This window comes from Lottia gigantea (assembly GCF_000327385.1).
Source record: "Lottia gigantea unplaced genomic scaffold LOTGIsca_9, whole genome shotgun sequence".
Lineage (NCBI taxonomy): Eukaryota > Metazoa > Mollusca > Gastropoda > Lottiidae > Lottia > Lottia gigantea.
The window spans coordinates 2,961,647-2,982,214 of record NW_008710950.1 but is presented as its reverse complement, the minus strand read 5'-3'; the positions used below and the strand labels follow the sequence as shown (position 1 = coordinate 2,982,214).

The 20,568-nt window shown below is 30.9% G+C and overlaps 1 protein-coding gene across 1 annotated transcript; it reads left to right on the top strand.

Moving 5' to 3' along the window:
• The first annotated feature begins 6,728 nt into the window (after positions 1 to 6,728).
• Positions 6,729 to 19,028, top strand: LOTGIDRAFT_211452 (hypothetical protein). The gene is made up of 19 exons (XM_009068345.1): positions 6,729 to 6,842; positions 7,787 to 7,895; positions 8,151 to 8,268; positions 8,500 to 8,613; positions 8,953 to 9,051; positions 9,545 to 9,685; positions 10,038 to 10,176; positions 10,575 to 10,751; positions 11,210 to 11,291; positions 11,568 to 11,724; positions 11,908 to 11,985; positions 12,168 to 12,327; positions 13,357 to 13,592; positions 14,231 to 14,380; positions 14,708 to 14,770; positions 15,029 to 15,165; positions 16,926 to 17,070; positions 17,380 to 17,482; positions 17,688 to 19,028. The coding sequence occupies exons 1-19, from the start codon at positions 6,749 to 6,751 to the stop codon at positions 17,861 to 17,863; spliced, it is 2,478 nt and encodes an 825-aa protein (XP_009066593.1). The 5' UTR covers positions 6,729 to 6,748; the 3' UTR covers positions 17,864 to 19,028.
• Positions 19,029 to 20,568: the final 1,540 nt, after the last annotated feature.

Genomic DNA, 20,568 nt, shown 5'->3' with positions numbered 1-20,568 from the left:
ACTAATTATGAAGACATGATGTGTGCTCATGCTCTCATAAAAATAATGGAAAAAATTCAAAAAACTTTTTACTTTGCTCAGACAATAGTAACGATAGTTTTGATAAACTAGAAAAGTTTAATCAGACTATTACAATTATTTTTACAACAATTTATAAATTTTTTGGATATAGTTCTTTGGGTTTGGTTTTATAATTTATGCTGCGTTCAATACCTGTGGTGAAAATATTCACGACTTTATAACTGAGACTTTATAACTGAGATGAGTGTTAGAGACGTTAATATATTTTGTATTTCAATTCCAAGCACTTTATCAACTTCTGTTGAATGACTTTGAACAGCGTGGACAAAGAAAGGGAGTGTTAAATAATTATATTTGAAGTTCCTGTTATTTTTACACAGGGTCAAGGTGAAGGTCAAAGAAGTTGTGAAAATCGGTGTTGACAATTTTTCTCCATTTTTAAGATGTTTACAAGATAAACTCAGTATCGAACAGAAATACACAATATTGACCCTGTAAACACTGTAATCATGAGAAGTATCGAACGAGGTATTAGTTTCATGTCTAGTAGTTGTCATCACTCCTCTGTATAGTTGGCTTATACTGAGTTCTTTCAAATACTATTAATAATTCTGATCTATTTCATTTCTTTGTTATATCATATTTATTCTTTTCAAAAGTCACCTCAAAGTCAATGTTAAAAAAAAATATCAAATTTTTAAATAAGATTTGAAATAACTAACCGAATTTGACATGATTTAAATGATTAGGTAGTTGTTTCCTTGTGAGTTTGAAATCAAGAGTTTTCAGGGTAGTTGGTAGAAGTTGAAGGTATTTTTGTTTTCTAACTGTTTATTTATTTATTTTTTTTCTTCATCCCGGTAGCTTAGTTCTCGGAAACGGCAACGGGTACAGCAAAACGGATTTCACCATGTTTTCTAACCTGTGGAGAATTGTGGAATGAATGTAAAACGAAAATTTTCTGAGCAACATGAAGCGACGCTAGCAACAAACAGAAAATCGCCTCTAGAGGGCATGTTTATCAACCGATTTTGATCGGGTTTCTTTCATTGTATTTCTTGTAACAAAGGGCAAATGATAGCAGTTAAAATTTTCGATTTTCGAAAATTCGTTGCTTATTTTTTTTTTCGAAATTAATCGAAATTCATTTTTAATCCGATTTGCGCAACGTTTGTGTCAAACGATCTGTTTAATGTTTGTCTACAAACGATAGGAAGCATAATTTTGATTTTCGGTTTTGCCTTTTTTGTACGACCGGATTGTTTTTTTAAAAGTTTGAAGGCGTATATCACATGACCTTGACCTTTGATGACCTTCATATTTACTGTGATGATAATTTGTGACCTTGTCTATCTGATGACCTTTTGACCTTTGGGGTCAGATACCTATTTCGGATTTTACAGGGGTCTAAATATGGACCATTTTGAGCCTTTAAAGTGCTCTATCTCGGTCCCTAATAGAGATATGGCAATAATTCTTTCGATTTTGTAATGTAAAGATTCTCAGCTTTCCATAGATATATTACATGCATACTTTACATGCAAATTCAAAACCTTATTCACTTAACATGGGGTTATTATTAGATAAATCGGCTAATTAGATTAACCTTGCTGTCAACCCCAACAGAAATCAAATTTTAAGTTGTTTTAAAGATACCCTCCCTTTTATATTTCTTAAAAATGATCTTTGGCCAGTTATGGTATAAAATTAAGCTCTCGGGTGGATTGAATCATGTCATATTGTAGTTTAAGCTCACGGCAGCATATTGAAGGTATACCTCCACTTAATTTACCAACTTTCTCATTTCTTATCCGATTTTCATCAAACTTGGTATGTATGTGTATAATTAAATTCTAAATTTGATGGAGTTATCGAATTTGCGTAGTGCGCATGTGCATTGCAAACTTTCTTATTTACTATCCGATTTTCATCAAAATTGGTATGTATGTGTATAATCAAATTCTAAATTTGATGGAAATATTGAATTTGCGTAGTGCGCATGCGCTTTGCCAACTTTCTTATTTACTATCCGATTTTCATCAAACTTGGTATGTATGTGTTTTATCAAATTCTAAATTTGATGGAATTATCGAATTTGCCAAGTGCGCATGCGCATTGCCAACTTTCTTATTTACTATCCGATTTTCATCAAACTTGGTATGTATGTGTATAATCAAATTCTAAATTTGATGGAATTATCGAATTTGCATAGTGCGCATGCGCATTGCCAATTTTCTTATTTACTATCCGATTTTCATCAAACTTGGTATGTATGTGTATAATCCAATTCTAATTTTGATGGGATTATCGAATTTGAGTAGTGCGCATGCGCATTGCCAACTTTCTTATTTCTTATCTGATTTTCACAAAACTTGGTATGTATGTGTATAAACAAATTCTAAATTTGATGGAATTATCTAATTTGCGAAGTGCACATGCGCATTGCCAACTTTCTTATTTATTATCCGATTTTCATCAAACTTGGTATGTATGTGTATAATCAAATTCTAAATTGGATGGAATTATCGAATTTGCATAGTGCGCATTGCCAACCTTCTTATTTCTTTTCCGATTTTCATAAAACTTGGTATGTATGTGAATAATTCAATTCTAAATTTGATGGAAATATTGAATTTTTGTTGTGCGCATGCGCATTACCAACTTTCTTATTTCTTATTCGAATTTCACCAAACTTGGTATGTATGTGTATAATCCAATTCTAAATTTGATGGAAATTTTTAATTTTTGTTGTGCGCATGCGCATTACCGACTTTCTTATTTTTTATCCGAATTTCACCAAACTTGGTATGTATGTGTTTAATTCAATTCTAAATTTGATGGAAATATTGAATTTTTGTTGAGCGCATGCACATTACCAACTTTCTTATTTCTTATCCGGATTTCATCAAACTTATTCTTTATTAATTGACAAATATTCTTTTATTCCTAGTAAATATACTTTAAACTCCAGGCACTTTTGGACATTTGCATTTAGAGATGCAGAAAGGTATTTACATAAAATAATTGCAATAGACCATCTTCGTATGTACCTGAATGTCGTAACCCGCCCTGCATCAGTACTGTTATTAGAACAGTTCTAGTTTTGTAATGTATTGGTTACCATTGAATACTGATTTTGTTTGTTAGAATAAGTTTAAAATCCAGTTATGATAAAGTTGTTTTTTCTTTTCCAGTTTTTGACTTCATGTTTTGTGTTTGCACGAACTTAATATAGAACTTGAGTTGTTTTGGGAAATTGTCATGTTTATTATGAAACTTTTCAGCGATATTTTCCTTACTTTATTTGATAAAATTTAAGCCTGTCATTATTAGTCCTGGGGCTAGTTTTACTACAAGATACAGTTTTCAAGAGGCAGAATTAGGATTTTTAGCCTGTGTGTAAACTGTAAAACCATCTTAATGATATACACAAAGGATACAGCCTACTTTAAGGTATTTCTAAACTTTAAATGATTACATATAAGGCTTTTCTAAACATATTTTTGCTGATAGTAAGTTATTGGCATTGTTAGGTTTTCAAATCAATATTTATTGCTAGTACAGTGCCTAGTTATTGCCTGGTATTATGTAAAAAAAATGTATGATAGATAAATTAAAAAGAAAAAAAGCCATGAATCATAATGTCAGAGTGTTCTCCTATCCTGTGTAAATACCATGCTATATTCTAAATCATCAATATTTGTGATCAATTCTGGTGCTATTTTTGACTTAGAAACTCAATGAGTTTTTGTGGTCTTGATTGTGAAATACATAATACTTCATGCCGTAGAGGAAGATGCCCCTTATAACGTGAAATTACAAGCGTTAAGTCATAATCGATAAAATAGTTCTCAAACGCTTACGTAAGTATTTTATATCTCGTAGCCTCCATTTTTACTGTTCTGGTAAATTGCGACTACCCAATTATGAGCATGTTATTTTTAGATATCTATGATTATGAGATCTCAATTTTGATTGGACCAATTGAACCAATCAGCGTTAACTACAGATATTTCCAACAGGAAGCTGAGGTAGATGAATAAAAGTAGTGATCCTTCTGCGCATGTCCGTAGTCTTGGGATTCATTTCCCAGATGCTAAGAAACTATTTACGAGATTCCGTGGTGGCCAGGTAAATTTATATACAAGGTTAAGACATAGTTTCATGCATAATTAGCGTAATTCTTCATGTTGAAAATAGACCAATCTAGCCCTTTAAGATGGAGGTAGTTTTTGATACCAATATTTCAGTTAGTATTATCTATCGTGGTAAATACTGTAGAACTGAACAACAACTGATTTCATTTCTATTTATTTCAGCTGGTGTATGTTGATTTTTTTTCTTTAATTTAAGACTATTTTATTTTGACAGGCTACTGACTTAATATATCTAACTGATGTCATAGTGAAAAAAATACAACAGCGCCGTGTATTATTCAGAGCTAACGCTGCAGGTGGATGTCCTAACTGTGATATAATGGAGTCAGCAAAAGGTATTCATATCTGCTCCATGTTAAGTTTAACTCCTAGTGATTTAGATTTTATGCTTGCATTATCTTTGCTTGTACATATTGCTAGTGACACTAGGTTGCTCCATATAATAAAGTCATGCTAGTCATTACAATAATATGGTGTGTGAGCCTTTTAGAAGGTGTAATATTTGAATGATTAGTAAATTAACACTATAAAGACATGTCTTACTGTCAATGTTAATTTAATCTTCACCATTTACATTGATATCAATTACATGCACTAAAACAACAGAAAAACAAATTATATTTTGAGTTTTAGAAACGATAATCATTGGTTAAATTTTTATCTACTTTTTGAATTAATCTACTCCTGCGTCCTCAAGCATACACAGTTAACAAGACAATATTCACCTTTCATTCCTTTATATATAGTGTGTAAACTAGTATATTGAATTTGTATATTATCATTAGCATATAGTGTAAGAATAAAAAAGCTCTAAAATTTTAACCTTTTTTCATTTCTTGAAGATGAAGTTCAGATAAAAAAACCTTAATTAATGATAAATAATGGATTCTCATTGTATTTTTATGTTTCTAGATCAGAATGTATGGTATTCGTCCTTCTGATGCTACAAGCATTGACATTCTAAGTGGAAATCATTTTTCTTTTCATTTTATTTCTCCAGGTTTTTATCAAATATGTTTCAATTTTAGAATTGTTGATATTTATTAGATTGTCTCAGCAAAAAAAAACGTTTTTTGAATTTTTTCTCATTTTTATGAACATTGTTGAAATATTTTTTATACGCCCACATCTCTCTATGTGGACGTATATTGTCGACACCCTGTCCGTCCGTCCGTTTCGACCGTTAGAAAGAGAGTTATTGCCCATGCCCCAAAATCTTGAATATGCTATTACCGATTTTGATGAAACTTAAAATGGATGTTATTGAGAAAGTTTAGTTTACTTCTTTATTAAATTTAAGGCTTTTTCAAGATTTAGGCCTCTTACGTTAGTTTTGAGGAGTTATTGCCCTTTAACTTCTAGACAGTAAGTGCTTCTATCAACATCAATTGCTCGTAAACACTCTAAAGTGTAAAAAAAAGTTCGAATTTGAGCTATTTTCGACCGTTAAAAGCAGAGTTATTGCCCTTGCCCCAAAATCTTGAATATGCTATTACCCTCTTAGTTATTAACCGATTTTGATGAAAGTTAAAATGGATGTTTCATTTTTACCATCTGCATGCCATGAAGGGCGTATATGGCTGTGATCCACTATCTTTTTATATTTCTCTATTTCTTCTTTTTTTTAACTTTTTGAAAATTTATTTATCATGAAATGATTGCTTATGGCAGGCACCGATCTCTAATTAAACAATAAAAATTTCTTAGGCTAATGGAGTGCAGTATATTACCGATATGGATTTAAAAGAGACAACAAAATACCCATTTCCTGTTGATGACATGTTAGAAATGAGACCGGAAGCAGACAAACAACCAGGTATCACTCTGACTAAATCCACGTAATTCCCTTCCCATAAGAGAGTGATCTCAAAACACAATTCTTCTTAATTCTTTATAACTTTTCTTAACAAGTATGGAGACCTTGCTGTAACCTCAAAAAAGTTGTATTTTTATTGTACAGCTGAATGTCTTTGACCTTCACTTTTGTCTCCATCCTTGAAAATAAAAATTCTTTTAACACAGGTACCTTATTGTTCCTGACTACTTTAATATGATTTCACATCGCATCCACTCATCTATTGGTAATAGAAAGTTTTTTTCTTCATTTCACTTCATACCTTGTCTCTGAAAACAAATGTCTAATTAATTTTCATTGTTGGAATTTAAAATGGTACTATTTTCTGTTTTTTTAGAATTTTAGATTTTGTAGAAATTCCTTAAGAAAATTCTTTACCCTACGATACTTTTTATCAGTGTTTAAAAGCCTGTTATTATTATTGGAGAGAATCAAGGAATACGAACTTACAAAATGCAATGGGACATAATGTACCTTGTTAGATAATTGAATTCTACTCTATATCTTTGTATCCTCTGTTTGATGTTGTGTTAACATTATATATATCAAATATTTATTATTTCCTAACATTGTGACCTTTAATAGCAGATTTTATCTTACAGATTCTCTACAGCTATTTTCAAACAGAAAAGGGATTTTGGAGAAAAGAGGAAAATAATCTATTATGTTCTAATTAATTATTAATGTTTTATTGTAGGCAATCAATACACAATATATGACTGACATAGATGTGTATTATAGAGAAATTAATCCATTTTATTATGAAGATATGGATGATGTAATGGTTGATTTTGCCGATAATGGTCCAGGTATTCAGTTTGAGCTGTGAAAATTATTTCTCCCATATTTGATTAATTTTATAGCAGACTGAAATGCATATATGCGTATTTTTTTTTTGAAAAAAAAACCTTATCACTGCATGTGAAAGAAATTCAAAAGAACTGTAGTATTTCAAATGAATTTTTCAATGTTAACATTTCTACTTAAAATTTCTACACATAGTTTAATCAGATTTGCAAATGGAGATAAAGAAATAAAAGTTTGCTATTGTATATAGTGGCAAGTCTTTATTTCAATACTTCTATCAGAAATCAGTTTTATTAATTACAGTAGAGCATGTGCTTTGGCTGAGAATAGCATGTGTATCTAACCAGACGTGATTGTAACAAAAACAATTGTTGTGTTTTATTTTTAGAAGTTTCCTTTACTATAACTTGTTGTGCAAGCTATTTTAATGTTGTATTCCTTAAAAAAGATGCTAGATAAAGCAAGTTTTAAAATAGTTCAATAGTTAATAATTGTATTTCAGAAGTTTTAGACCATCATTTTAGTTGTAGTCAATCATCATTGGTATTTAAATTCATTTAAATGATGTCATTAACATAAAACAATATTTTATTCCATATCTAATTGCATGCTATAGGCTCACCTTGTGAAGTATATGTTATAAAACTTAATAAGGTTTGATGTGGTGATGGTGCATCATCTAGTATACTTACCTAACCCTGCTTCTAACCCTACTTTAACTAACCACCCTTCACACAGCTGATTATTTTACTAGCTGAAGAGTGATATCTTCTCTTTTTTCATTTATAACAATCTTTTCAAAAATTAAGAACATACAAGTTTAAATTTATTTTTTGAAAACTTAATTTAATGGAAAGAAAAAATGTAATGAATTGATAACGATTGATTATGATCTAGTACTATAATGAAGTATTTTTTCATGCTATTTTTGTTGTTGTTATTTTAGCTCCTAATGCAGGAATGGGTGTTGGTGGTTCAGTTCAAAAACTGGCTGAAGTCAAACATGTTCGTAAATATTTCCCTGAAACATGGCTGTGGGAGAGTGGTAAAACAGGGTAAGTTGGTATTTATATTTGAGGTATAGACATTGGAATGAAAGTATTATTATTACAATGAAGGTTTGACTGTTGAATCTCTTGGCAAAAATTACCAGCAACAATAATGAAATATACTTCGCTTCTTACTAACCCTTTACTTGAGTCTAGTTACATGTAATAACATAACGTTGAAAGTTTATATTCAGTTCTATCAGCTGGTACAGATAAGACTTCCATACCACTTCAAATCAGAAATATGTTTTTTTATTTCAGATTAAATGGTGAATTTGTGTTTTCATCGAGAGTACCAGATACTATAACATCTTGGTTTGCTACTGCTTTCTCTGTTAGTCCTACTAATGGTCTAGGTTTAACAACTACACCAGCTAAAGTAAGTTGTATGGTGATTTTCACCTTACTGAAAACTATATTTTATATATGATTATCATGTGTACTGAATGTCTTATTCAGTTATTTGTTCAGTTCATAATAATCTGGGGGCCTTTTATATTTAAAAAAAAAGCTACCATTTTGTTTCTTTTTTATATTTTCAAGAGAGGTCATTCATGAATGAATTTCAGAAACTATCACACAATTCTGACTAGGATGATTTTTATTTTAGTTGAATGCCTTCCAAAAATTCTTTGTGAGTTTGAATTTGCCATATTCCATAAGACGTGGTGAGAATTTTGAATTGTTGGCTTCAGTCAGTAACTATCTGAAACAAGATATTAATGTAAGTTTTATTGTTATTTAGCTACCTATTTAGCAAATTATGTTTATTAACCATAAACAACATTATTATTTATTGTCTAAACAGGTTTGACCAGGACTACCTTGGAAGGTGACTTAGGGGATACTTAAAAACTTGCCTTTAAATTTTTCAATTGTGTTATTTTTTTGCCTATTCTGATGCTCAAACGCTGTGCCATATCACCAAGCTTATAATAACCCAGACTTTTTATTGGTCAGATGAGAACAATCAATTCTCTTCTGATATATCTTTGAAATACTAGAAGCTGTTCTGAACTTTCTGTGATTAAGATCAGAATTTCCACTATTTGATTATTTTTAGGTTGTTGTAACATTAAAAAGATCAGATGATTTTGCTGTATTGAATTCCAATAGTTTAGATGAAGAGTATGTTAGTGAGGAGATGATAGAAACTATATTAGTAAGGTTTTCATCTTACTGAATCATACACAGAGCCACTTAAAGAAACATTTGGAACATATAAATACATCTTCACAATGTCAAGCTATTTGAATTTGCTTCCTATACCTTAACTGCAATAGCCACAATTATTGCATCATGGAAGTTTGTAAATGGAAATGTATGTTAACAAATGCAGCCAATCAGAGCCTTCGACTGAAAATCTGTAAAAAAACAAAAAGGAATAATGTAAACAGTCTTTCAGTCGAGGGTTCTGGTTGGCTGTTTTTGCTGTCGCACAATCAAATCAAATTAAATCATTGCATTCCATGATACATGAAAGCTGGCTTCAAAATCAAAGACACAGTTTGTAATAGCTTGATATTATGAAGATTATATACAAAGAATATAACTCTTAGTTGTAAATATTACCATCAATTGCTAGTTATAGATAATAATCCATCTTAGTATCTACTGTAGGGTATTTGATAAAACATACTTTTCATTGTTTTTAGGTGAAGAGTGATAGTGTCAAGACAATTTCATTCCGAATTCAACCGAAGAAACTTGGTGATATAACTGTCTCAGTGAAAGCTCAACCACCACAGAGTAGTGGAGAAGATGGTGATGCTGTTGATAAAACGGTCTTTGTTAAGGTGGGCCCCTGATTTTTATAGAAATATTTTATTTGGTTTTGTTGAGGACTATCAAAATACCAAAACTAATTCTATGTTCTTATATCAGAGAGTCCTCATGGCTAAATGACATTATATTGGTATTTATCATGTATTTTTAAGTAAAAGAGGTATTGTAGGGTTAATGACATCTTGAATAATATATATTCAAAAGTAGTTTTTATTTTTTGTGCAAGATTTTTTTTCCACTTTGGCAAGTGTAACTTTCTGTGATAAGTAAGAATTGGGCTTAGAATAACACATGATTTGCTTCCTTGAGCTGTACAGAAAATTCTCTTCTTCTATTTTTTGATGATATTATATTGTTTTACAGCCTGAAGGTTTTAAGATGATGAATGCCACATCATTCTACGTTGATTTAAGTGAAACAACAGCCTATGATGATGAGGTTGATATTTGGTACCCTATAGATGTTGTATCTGGCTCAAGACGTGCTGAAGTCCAAGTTACAGGTAATAACTTGATTCACAGAAAATCTGCTGATTTGCTGGTCGTTCTATCCATGAATTATGTATTACTGATAGTGATTTTTATTTTGAAGAAATTACCTGTATGTTGAATTGAAATTCAATGTATGCACATCCTGAAAATTTTAAAAATTTTATGTCTTTTTCATTATCCCTGTACAGAGTGTATACATTATGATAATATTAATTTTACAAAACTACAGTGGTCCATTTGACTAGCTATTTGGTTGGAACTCACAATCAGTGTTTAAGTATGCATTTTGATAACTCTGCAATATTCATTTTTCTTGTAAAAAAGTATAAGTTATGATAGATGGAATCACTGAACTATTATTAACATTGTTACATATCTATATATATTGACAACCTTCTCTTGTTATTAGGAGATGTAATGGGACCAGCATTAGATGGATTAGAGAAATTACTTCAAGTACCATATGGTTGTGGAGAACAGAATATGATTTCCTTTGTACCTAATATATATGTATGTGATTATCTTACAAGTGTTGGAAAAATTACAGAAGATATTAGATCTAGATCAGTCAAAAATATGCAGAGAGGTATGTCTGATTTTGATACATTCAAACTTAAGAACAGTCTCTCATTCAGGGAGAGCATTCAATCATTAGGATACCACCCTAAGCATGTTTTAACCAATCTCACTTTTACTTAACAACAAAACAGTCAAAATCCATGGGAGCTATATTTTTGTCAATCTATTTTGATTAAGTCTTGGAAAATTATATGAGTTAAACAATGGATTGGAGAAACAAGATCAACCAGTAGCTGCTTAGGATGGGAAAATAGAAATTCACAGCACAATTAAACAAGCAATACCATTTTATAGACAGAAAAGATACATAAAATAACAATTTACAATATTGTTTATAGCAATGTTTATTTATATCTGTATGTTTGACAATTTCTGGGGGAGATAGTCAAACTATCTTGGTTGTTACAATTGATGTCCATAAGGTATTACTTTTCTTCAAACCCAGTATTAAACTTTATTATTTAGGATATCAAAGAGAGTTGAAATATAGACATGGAGATGGCTCATTCAGTGCTTTTGGTGAATCTGATGAATCTGGTAGTACATGGTAGGTTTATAACTCTACTTTTATGTTATTTTCGTTATATATTTTAATATGATAAAGAGAGTGGTTTAAGGATATATCTTAGCTAACTACAGCCATTTCAGATTGAATCACACTATCAAGTAAGCCTACAATGATATCTGTATATATTGATATAACTTGTATTGTGGTGATAATAATGATAATAATAAACAGTTTCAATGAATTATTGGGGCATATATATTATATAAAGTACATGTTTAAACTTTGCTGGTTTATTGGGTATTGTGATGATTTCAGGTTAACAGCCTTTGTATTAAAGTCGTATACACAGGCCAGTAGCTATATTACAGTTGATAGTTCTATACAATCCAAGTCTGTTCAGTTCTTAAAGAATCAGCTCAACAAAAACGGATCATTTAATGAACCAGGACGAGTTATTCATACGGAGATGTTGGTATGGTTCTTTATTTTTGACTCGGTTTTATTTTTTAATAAGAAAATTGTATTCAATAAAACGTGAAGTGGTAGAACTGTGAGATTTAGAAGAGTGACTAAGATGATTAAAATAGGGTTATGATTTAAATCTATATCTGATTATGAAATTCATTAATGAACATGATACTGATATATTTTATAGGGAGGTGCTGGTAGAGATAATAAAGGTCTCACAGCCTTTGTTTTAACAGCTATGTTGGAAAGTAAAGATCATATTGATGTAAGTTTTTGTCTTGTTATTATATATTATTTCATTACAGTGTTTAAAGAAGAGAATCTTGAAAGGTAATCAATATTTTGGAAGAATACAATTCAGTTGCTTTGATGGAAGCAATGTAACAGAAATTGTTTTTATTAAAGTTAGTAACGAATAATTTCAACCAATTCTATTTGCTTTTTCAGCCTACATTATATGAACAAGCTACACGGGGCAGCATAAATTATCTAGAAGGGCTTGTTGACAAAAATGGAATTTCCAGAACCTATGAAAAAGCTATCATTCTCTATGGTTTGACATTAGCTAAGAGTCCTAAAGCCAATGTTTTATTGAATCAGTTAATGGGTATGTTCTATCATGTGTTTTATTGATATTTGTTATAAACATTTTTAAAAATATATTTTTTGAAAGGAAAAATGTAAAGAGCAAGCTTGACTAAGATCAACAGATTTTATATGCCCATATGAAATGTGAAGCATATATTGTTGTCACCCATATCCGCCTGTCCGTCCACAATTGCTCGTAAACACTCTAGAAGACACAATTCTTGACTGATTTTAACGAAACTTATGATTGTTTGTAATCACCCAAGAAGCAACCCTATTGAAAATCAGAAAAATCGAAGAAATATTTAGTATGAGTTATTGCCCTTGTTCTTGAAAAAGCTTTCAATATTTAGCCCATAAACACTCTAGAAGGCACAATTCTTGATGGATTTTGACGAAACTTGGTGTGAGTGTTTGTTATCAACCAAGGATGAACCCTGTCGAAAATCAGAAGAATCGAAAAATATTTAGTTTGAGCTATTGCCCTTAAAAACACGTTCTAGTTTTAGCCTGTAAACTTTCCAGAAGGCACAAATCTGGACGGATTTTGATGAAACTTGGTAATATTATTCAGTATCGCCTCAAAAAGTTCAAAAGAAGTGTATGACTGAAGGTTGAATATTTCATACTGTTAATTATTACTGTAGTGCAAAATATTTTGATTCAAAATCAAAGCTGCCAGTGGGCATATATTACCTTTCCTGGCAAGCTATTTTTAATTTTCTTCAATCTTCAATATAACTGGTTGATTTAAATGAAGTGTTTTGGAAAAACATTATTGCAAATTTCAAAATATGAATTGAATGTATGTGTTCTTTTTTATTCTGAGGTAACAAAATATGCCGGCAAATTTTTTACATCTTAGTTGTTAGACAAGATTGTCTTTGAAAGTGTGACTGCAGAAATTGTAATGTACCCAGTATTTAGCTTAATTTATTTTTTTGGCATTATATTTGTTAATTCAACTGATTTTGAAGTTAAACTCTCCTATTTAATATAAGTTTTGATTATGAAGTTATATTTTCTAAATATATGACACTGGTTTCAGATGCTAATTTTGAAAAACCATGGTCCAGAACTGATACAGTTACCACTAAAAGTCCTGTAACTGATGACATTAGGATAACACCTTACCATCCACCCAAAGCAACAGCTTCAGATGTAGAAACTTGGGCTTATGTTTTATTGAGTTTATGTGAATTAGATAGAGTGGCTGAAGCAAGACCTACTGTCAAGTGGTTGATGTCACAACAAAATAGTTTTGGTGGTTATCATTCTTCACAAGTAAGTTTATTGTTTATCATAAACTAGTGATGTTCCGATTGTCAGCAACGATTAATTATCGGTCGTTGAAAGTCCAACAATGTTACTAAACGATTCCCAACTGAAAGTCTGCGACATAAACCAATGATATAAAAATAGAGTCTTGTTGGTTTTTTGTTTGTTTTGTGTTGATAATTACAAATATTCTAATAATAAATAAAACTTAACTTATTATAAGATTGGGTACCTAAAACAATGAGTCACACCTTTGATTAGTTTTTCTAGATGACTGAGATTCGGCACAAACACAAATGGGGCATGATTGTTACTTAGTATTAAACTGAAGTGGATAGCAGATGATATTTCAGAGGGGTAGAGAAGAACAGCCTATTTGCAAAAACTCATGCTTCATCATTTAACGATCGAAATATGACAATTCTATTTGTAACAAAATAATAACAAGTTATAAGTATCCATTTTCGTAAGAATTTCCACAAACAAAACATGTGGTATGTTTCGACTATTACTTGATTATGTAATTAATTATGCCTCTCCGATTATTTCGATTCATCGATTATTATTTTCTTCCGATTGCCCATCACTATTATAATCTCATTCTTCCTTACTATTTGTATGTATTATTGTATTTTATGTTATAGGACACCGTTGTTACTTTACAAGCTCTAGCATCCTTTGCCAAGAAAACATCTAGTGCTGAGAAAGACATGATTGTTAATGTAGATGCTAATGGTTTAAAGAAAACTTTCACTGTTAATAAGGACAATTCTCTCATTTTACAATCAGTAGTTGTAAGTTTTTGTACTTGATTTTTCCTAAATTCTTTTTCCTCATTAAAAATAATAATATGATATTTATTAAAAGGGAAAGGGCCATCAGTTAGATTTATCTTTGACTGGTTTTCCATTGGGAGGAGACGTCTTAGACCATGTAACTCACTACCAACAGATCCATTATGATATATTATGGGTGAATAAAAATGGGTGTGGTCTTGATTTTCAAATAGTTATTTTACTATTTCTCATTGTTACTAGTACAATAGGTACATCATCACCTTGTCTAAAGTTTGATATAAAATGATGATGTTAGTTAATGTAATATTAATGATGTTCTTGTAGTTGTCTGATGATTCTAGAAATGTTAAAGTAAGAGCTACTGGAAGTGGTACTGCTATAGTCAAGGTAAACTTAAACTATATTTAGATTGAGAGTGTTTCTGATTGACATCATGATTATTATAATTGGGCAAAATGCTATAATCATTTATCCTGTCACTTGAGATAATCAACTTCTCAATTTTTTCTGCATAATTAAATATACCAGAAAATGTTTTTGAAAATCAAAACTAAATTTCTGAAGTTGTCAGAGTTTGGTTTCCTGAGTTAATTAGCATGTTTTGTGGAATTTTAGAAAATACTGTTAGATTTGAAATGTTTGTAGGTTATGTGGAGATATCACTCTAAAACACCTATACCTTCTCTCTTACCACAAAATGGTCAAAATAAGGCACCTATTATTCTACGAGCAAGCACCAATATAGTATCCAATGGTCAATCTGTGGTCTCAGCTTGTGTGAAGTAAGTTTTGTTATTATACGCCCACATGAATATGTGGTCGTATATTGTCGTCGCCCCTGTCCGTCGGTCCGTCAACATTTCTTGTGAGCACTATAGAGACTACAGTTTTTATCTGATTTTGATAAAACTTGGTGTGATGCTTTAGATTGATAAGATCTCGGTCAAGTTCGAATTTGACATATTTTCGATGAACGGTTTTTGAGATATTGCCCTTGACTTAGAATGCCTTGAAATTTGTTAAAAATTGTTCGTGAGCAGGATTGAAGCTACAGTTTTCATCCGATTCTGATGAAACTTGGTGTGATCATTGGAATTCATAAGATCTCGGACAAGTTCTAACTTGACGCATTTTCGATGAACTTTTTTTGAGTTATTGCCCTTGACTTTGTTAAAACGCGTCAAAATTTGTTAAAAATAGTTCGTGAGCAGGATTGAGGCTACAGTTTCAACAGATTCTGATGAAACTTGGTGTGATCATTGGAATTGATAAGATCTCAGACAAGTTCTAACTGGACGCATTTTCGATGAACGGTTTTTGAGTTATTGCCCTTGACTTTGTAAAAACACGTCAAAATTTGTTAAAAATAGTTTGTGAGCAGGATTGAAGCTACAGTTTTCAACCGATTCTGATGAAACTTGGTGTGATCATTGGAATTGATAAGATCTCAGACAAGTTCTAACTGGACGCATTTTCGATGAACGGTTTTTGAGTTATTGCCCTTGACTTTGTAAAAACACGTCAAAATTTGTTAAAAATAGTTTGTGAGCAGGATTGAAGCTACAGTTTTCAACCGATTCTGATGAAACTTGCAGTGATCATTGGAATTGATAAGATCTCGGACAAGTTCTAACTTGACTTATTTTTGATAAACGGTTTTTGAGTTATTGCCCTTGACTTTGTTAAAAAGTGTTGAAATTTGTTAAAAGTAGTTCGTGAGCAGCATTGAAGCTACAGTTTTCAACCGATTCTGATGAAACTTGGTGTGATCATTGGAATTGATAAGATCTCGGACAAGTTCTTACTTGACGCATTTTCGATGAACGGTTTTTGAGTTATTGCCCTTGACTTTGTTAAAACGCATCGAAAGTTGTTTTTTGCCCTTGATTAGAGCTGTGTGATTTAATTGTTTGTTGTATTTGGGTTATTGATATTGATTTTAAAAAATTTTGTGGAATTACTCAGCATAAATAACTGGCATATATATATATGTAATTCAATTCAAACTAATAAAATTTCTTCAATATGAGAAAATTCGTACTTTAGTCACTAAAGACTGTTTTATTATTTCTGGGCGTATGTTACATTTCAACGCAAGCTATCTTAGTTCATTGTATGAAATTTTTATTTTGACAACAAGTCCAACCATTCAAACTTGTTAAAAATTATAAGATAGTGAAAAGTTTAGGTATAATTTTATCTGGGATAATGGATGTATCTTATGATTTATTTACAACACCTTTCATTGAAAAGAAAATATTGATATACCAACATAGTTTGTTTTGTGAGGTTGAAAATAACAATACCTATTTATAGAGTGGCATAACATATTCTAGAATGTTGAGCATGTCCTAAATAGCTATTGACATCTGACACAGTGAATATTTTAGTAGAGCTTATTTTGATTGATGTTGTAGTATATCAACTGAAAGATTTATAGCTGATAGACAGTATTGTCTGCCAGCAGTCATCAGGATAAAGGTTTTTAATTAGAATACCTATTATGAATATTCAATCTGTAAGGAAAATTATTTATCTCTAGATGTGCTGAAGATATTGGTATGAGTATGATATCATTTGACATGCCCAGTGGTAATACACCCACTAATGTTGAAGAACTGAAAAAGAACAAACAAATCAAACGTGTTGAAGAAAAAGATGAAGCTTTACATCTTTACCTTGATAAAGTAAGTTCTTTATTGACATTTCAAGTCTTGCCACATCTAAACTGTAATTTAAACTATTTTTTTCTGAAAATTCTAACAAATGTCTATAAATTGATAAAACCACACTGAAGGATGAAAATATTTCTACGGTGTCTATGTTCTGGTCATAAAAGTTGTCAGAATAGATAAGAAGTATCATTATGCTTGTCAAAGTTTGTTACTAATGCATATATTCTATACTATAAGACATGATTGTACCTGTCGCAGGAATGATACAAATTTGATGCCAAAGCCTTTGAGACATACCTATTTTGTGTTCTTTTTCTGTAGATACCGGAATCAGAAAGCTGTTTTAATGTTGAATTAATGCAGACTCAAGATGTAAAGAATATACAAGATGCACCAATTATTGCTAAAGCCTATTATCAAACAGGTAAAACACATATATTGTATAGTATTGTAACAATAATCCTTCAAGTCCTTTGTTGACAAGAATTTATGTTCTATTCTTATGAACTTAAATCATTTTAGTGTTATTTTCAACCAATATAAAGGAAGTAAATGGATAATTTAGAAGATTACTTGTTATGTCTTTTACTTGTATATAATTAAGTAACTTATTATAACATTATTTTCAGAAATTGAGACATCTGTTTTATATAATATTGCTGAGAAAAGTGTAGATTTCTGTGATATGTGTAAAGGAGATGGTTGCGTGGGTTGTTCATCCAGCATGGCTAATAATTGGAATAAAGCCAGCCTTACAGCTGTAGCATTGATCTGTGTTCTACTTAGTATCATCTTTGCTATCTAATACTATATTTTACCAATGTATCTCCGTATAATGTTGAGCTGTTGGGCAATTTTTAACGAATATCTGAATTTTTGATATATAAATAACATACCGGTTTATGTCTGAAATCAAATTTATTAACCCCCTGTTTTTGTTTTTTGGTAACATGTTGACTGCCATCAAACTAAAAAGTCAGGTCTCAATATGAGTGGTGTTAACACCTGTTAATCATGAGCTAAGAATTTGATTGTTATGAAGCAAAATTGACCTACTTTAATTCTCCCTACTTAGGGAAATGGTGAAAGCTAGGCACAGATGACAGGAACAGCAATTTACAGTTTGGTAGTCAACAGATCAATAACATACTGTAATTTTTGAACCACCTTAGTACTTATTTCATGACATTTGTTCATTATCTTTACATATCTTTTAATACTGTAGATAGATTTGTTGTTTTTATTCTTTTTATTCTCTTTACAAGTTTTATTGATGTTTATAAATGCAACATGACAACTGTGTAGCCTACTGATTTGATAGCAAATATTAAAAATTTACACTTGAATACACAGTCTATGAGTATACATAATGTGATATTTTATGCCTAATACATATTTCAGAATGTGCCTTAAAATAGAATATTTCTAAATTAGACATTCCATATGATATGTGTTGTGAATTTTTATCAATTTTTTGGTCAGGTATATTTTTTATAATTAAATCTGTATCCTGTGATAATATGTAGTGACAGGGTATTGATAGTAACGTTAAAGTACTTAATTTGTTTAATATTTGTATGCTCAAAACAAATATAGATCTATTCTACATTGGTATTCGTATGTGTTGAGATTTTGTATTGGATGTTATTACTTATGTTACAAAATGATGATCAGATAATGTTTGTATTTTAATCGAGAATTTATCAATGATGATGCAATGTTATCAACATAATCTTGTCTTACCTGTAATTTTACTTCTTACTTTTTATTTTAAAGTGAGAAAAATTACATGACCAAATTTCTTTTCGATACTTTTCTAGCAAATTTACACAATAATTTTTCATGTCACTATTGTTTTTTGAAAAAGTCTATGTTATGTACAGGTAGATTTATATGGTCATTATATTTTTACTACTATAATAGTTTATTCTTCTGTTGTCTTAAAAATAAAGTAGTTTCTTATCATGTAACTATGGCTTGTTCTATTCAACTCTAGTGGCAGTAGATAGTTCTAAACCTGCTTTACCCTGTCTCTTATTGATACTTTTACAGAGTAAGTTCAAAACACAGTATAATTATAGTCCAACACAATTCAAAATGCAGTATGAATATAGTATACCATAAATTAAAGAGATAGTGTAAATTCAAGACACAGTGTAAATACAGTCCATCAGAAATGCAAAATGATGCATGAATATCACAATATAAATGTAGTCAATCTGAAATTCAAAACACAGTGTAAAATATGGTATACCATAAATCCAATCAAACCCGTAGCTACATAGAAAAAGGAGGGTATAAATATTGTCAAATGCAAGAGAAAGTAGCTTAATATAATCTTAGCCTCAAGATATACTTATATTTAAAACAGTGTTGAGTGTTATAGATGATACTCTCCTGTAGAAGCACTGGCCATGGTCACAAGGAATTGCATTGGCTATGCACCATTTTTACGGATATTCGGTAGTGTATATATATGGCGTTGACGCAAAGAATCTGATAAAAATGATTTTTGCACTAGAATTTTTTGATCATTTGATCTCTTTGTTCTAGGGGAGAAAACGTTCGCGAGCTTAGATTCACGACGGTTTGACAAAGTTTGAGTTTCCTCCTAGCGTTTAGTTTAAATGTACCCATGGATAATAAATAGCTTTGGCAGGGTCATTTCATTGTAACGTGGTGTGATTTTTGCATCAGGGGGTGGTTTATGGTAGAGAAGGTCATTTAATCTTCTCAAATTAGTAGCTGACGGGGGATGGGGAAGTTGAAGACCTCTGGAGAATAGTATTGTGTGATGAACAAGGAGGCTGCAGGGAACTTGAGTTTTGCTAATTGAACTAAGTCCATCATTTTCTTATGGATTTATTCTCTAGAATCCGCCCCAGTGTATAGACCAATGTGAAACAATACTTTCTTCGGAATTGGAGATGGAGATACTCCCCAACCTTCCCAATCTTTTCAGCCTTCACACTACTGGAGCAATCCCTGGCTCATTTCAACTTTACTCTTGTGACGTCTTGGTTTTATGGTTGGTGGTGACAATAAATGCCTTTCACTTGATCAATTCATAACCTTCACTTGTTGTCGTAATTTGGATTAGCCCCCTTTATATAGCAGATTTGATGTATTTGTACGAGTAGAAATTTATAAAATTTAAACATTTAGATGGTATTTAATAAGATAGATAAGATTTGTCAATTTTAGTAGTAAGTGGGTGTAGATTACAAGGAACTTTATTTATTTAGTAATATTCCCAAGGGAGTTGTGAAACGCCTTGAATTTCATGTATTCTAGTACAAAGGCTGGATTTCTTTAAATTAGTACTGTATCATTAACAATTTATATGACTTTGAATAGGTATAATTGTAACGTATCTAGCTGAGTATGGAATAATCCCCATAGAATTACAAAGCTATAAATCTATCGCTAGTAAATTTGATGTGGAAACTGTAAATTAGCTGTAAAAGAATAAATGGGTTTACTTTACGGTTTAACAGCAAATGAAAGATT

Coding starts and splice junctions, on each gene's coding strand:
- LOTGIDRAFT_211452 (XM_009068345.1), top strand. CDS start 6,749: ATGACTGACATAGATGTGTATTATAGAGAAATTAATCCATTTTATTAT. Junction 10,752..11,209: donor AGTCAAAAATATGCAGAGAG/GTATGTCTGATT, acceptor TTTATTATTTAG/GATATCAAAGAGAGTTGAAA. Junction 13,593..14,230: donor GTGGTTATCATTCTTCACAA/GTAAGTTTATTG, acceptor TTTATGTTATAG/GACACCGTTGTTACTTTACA.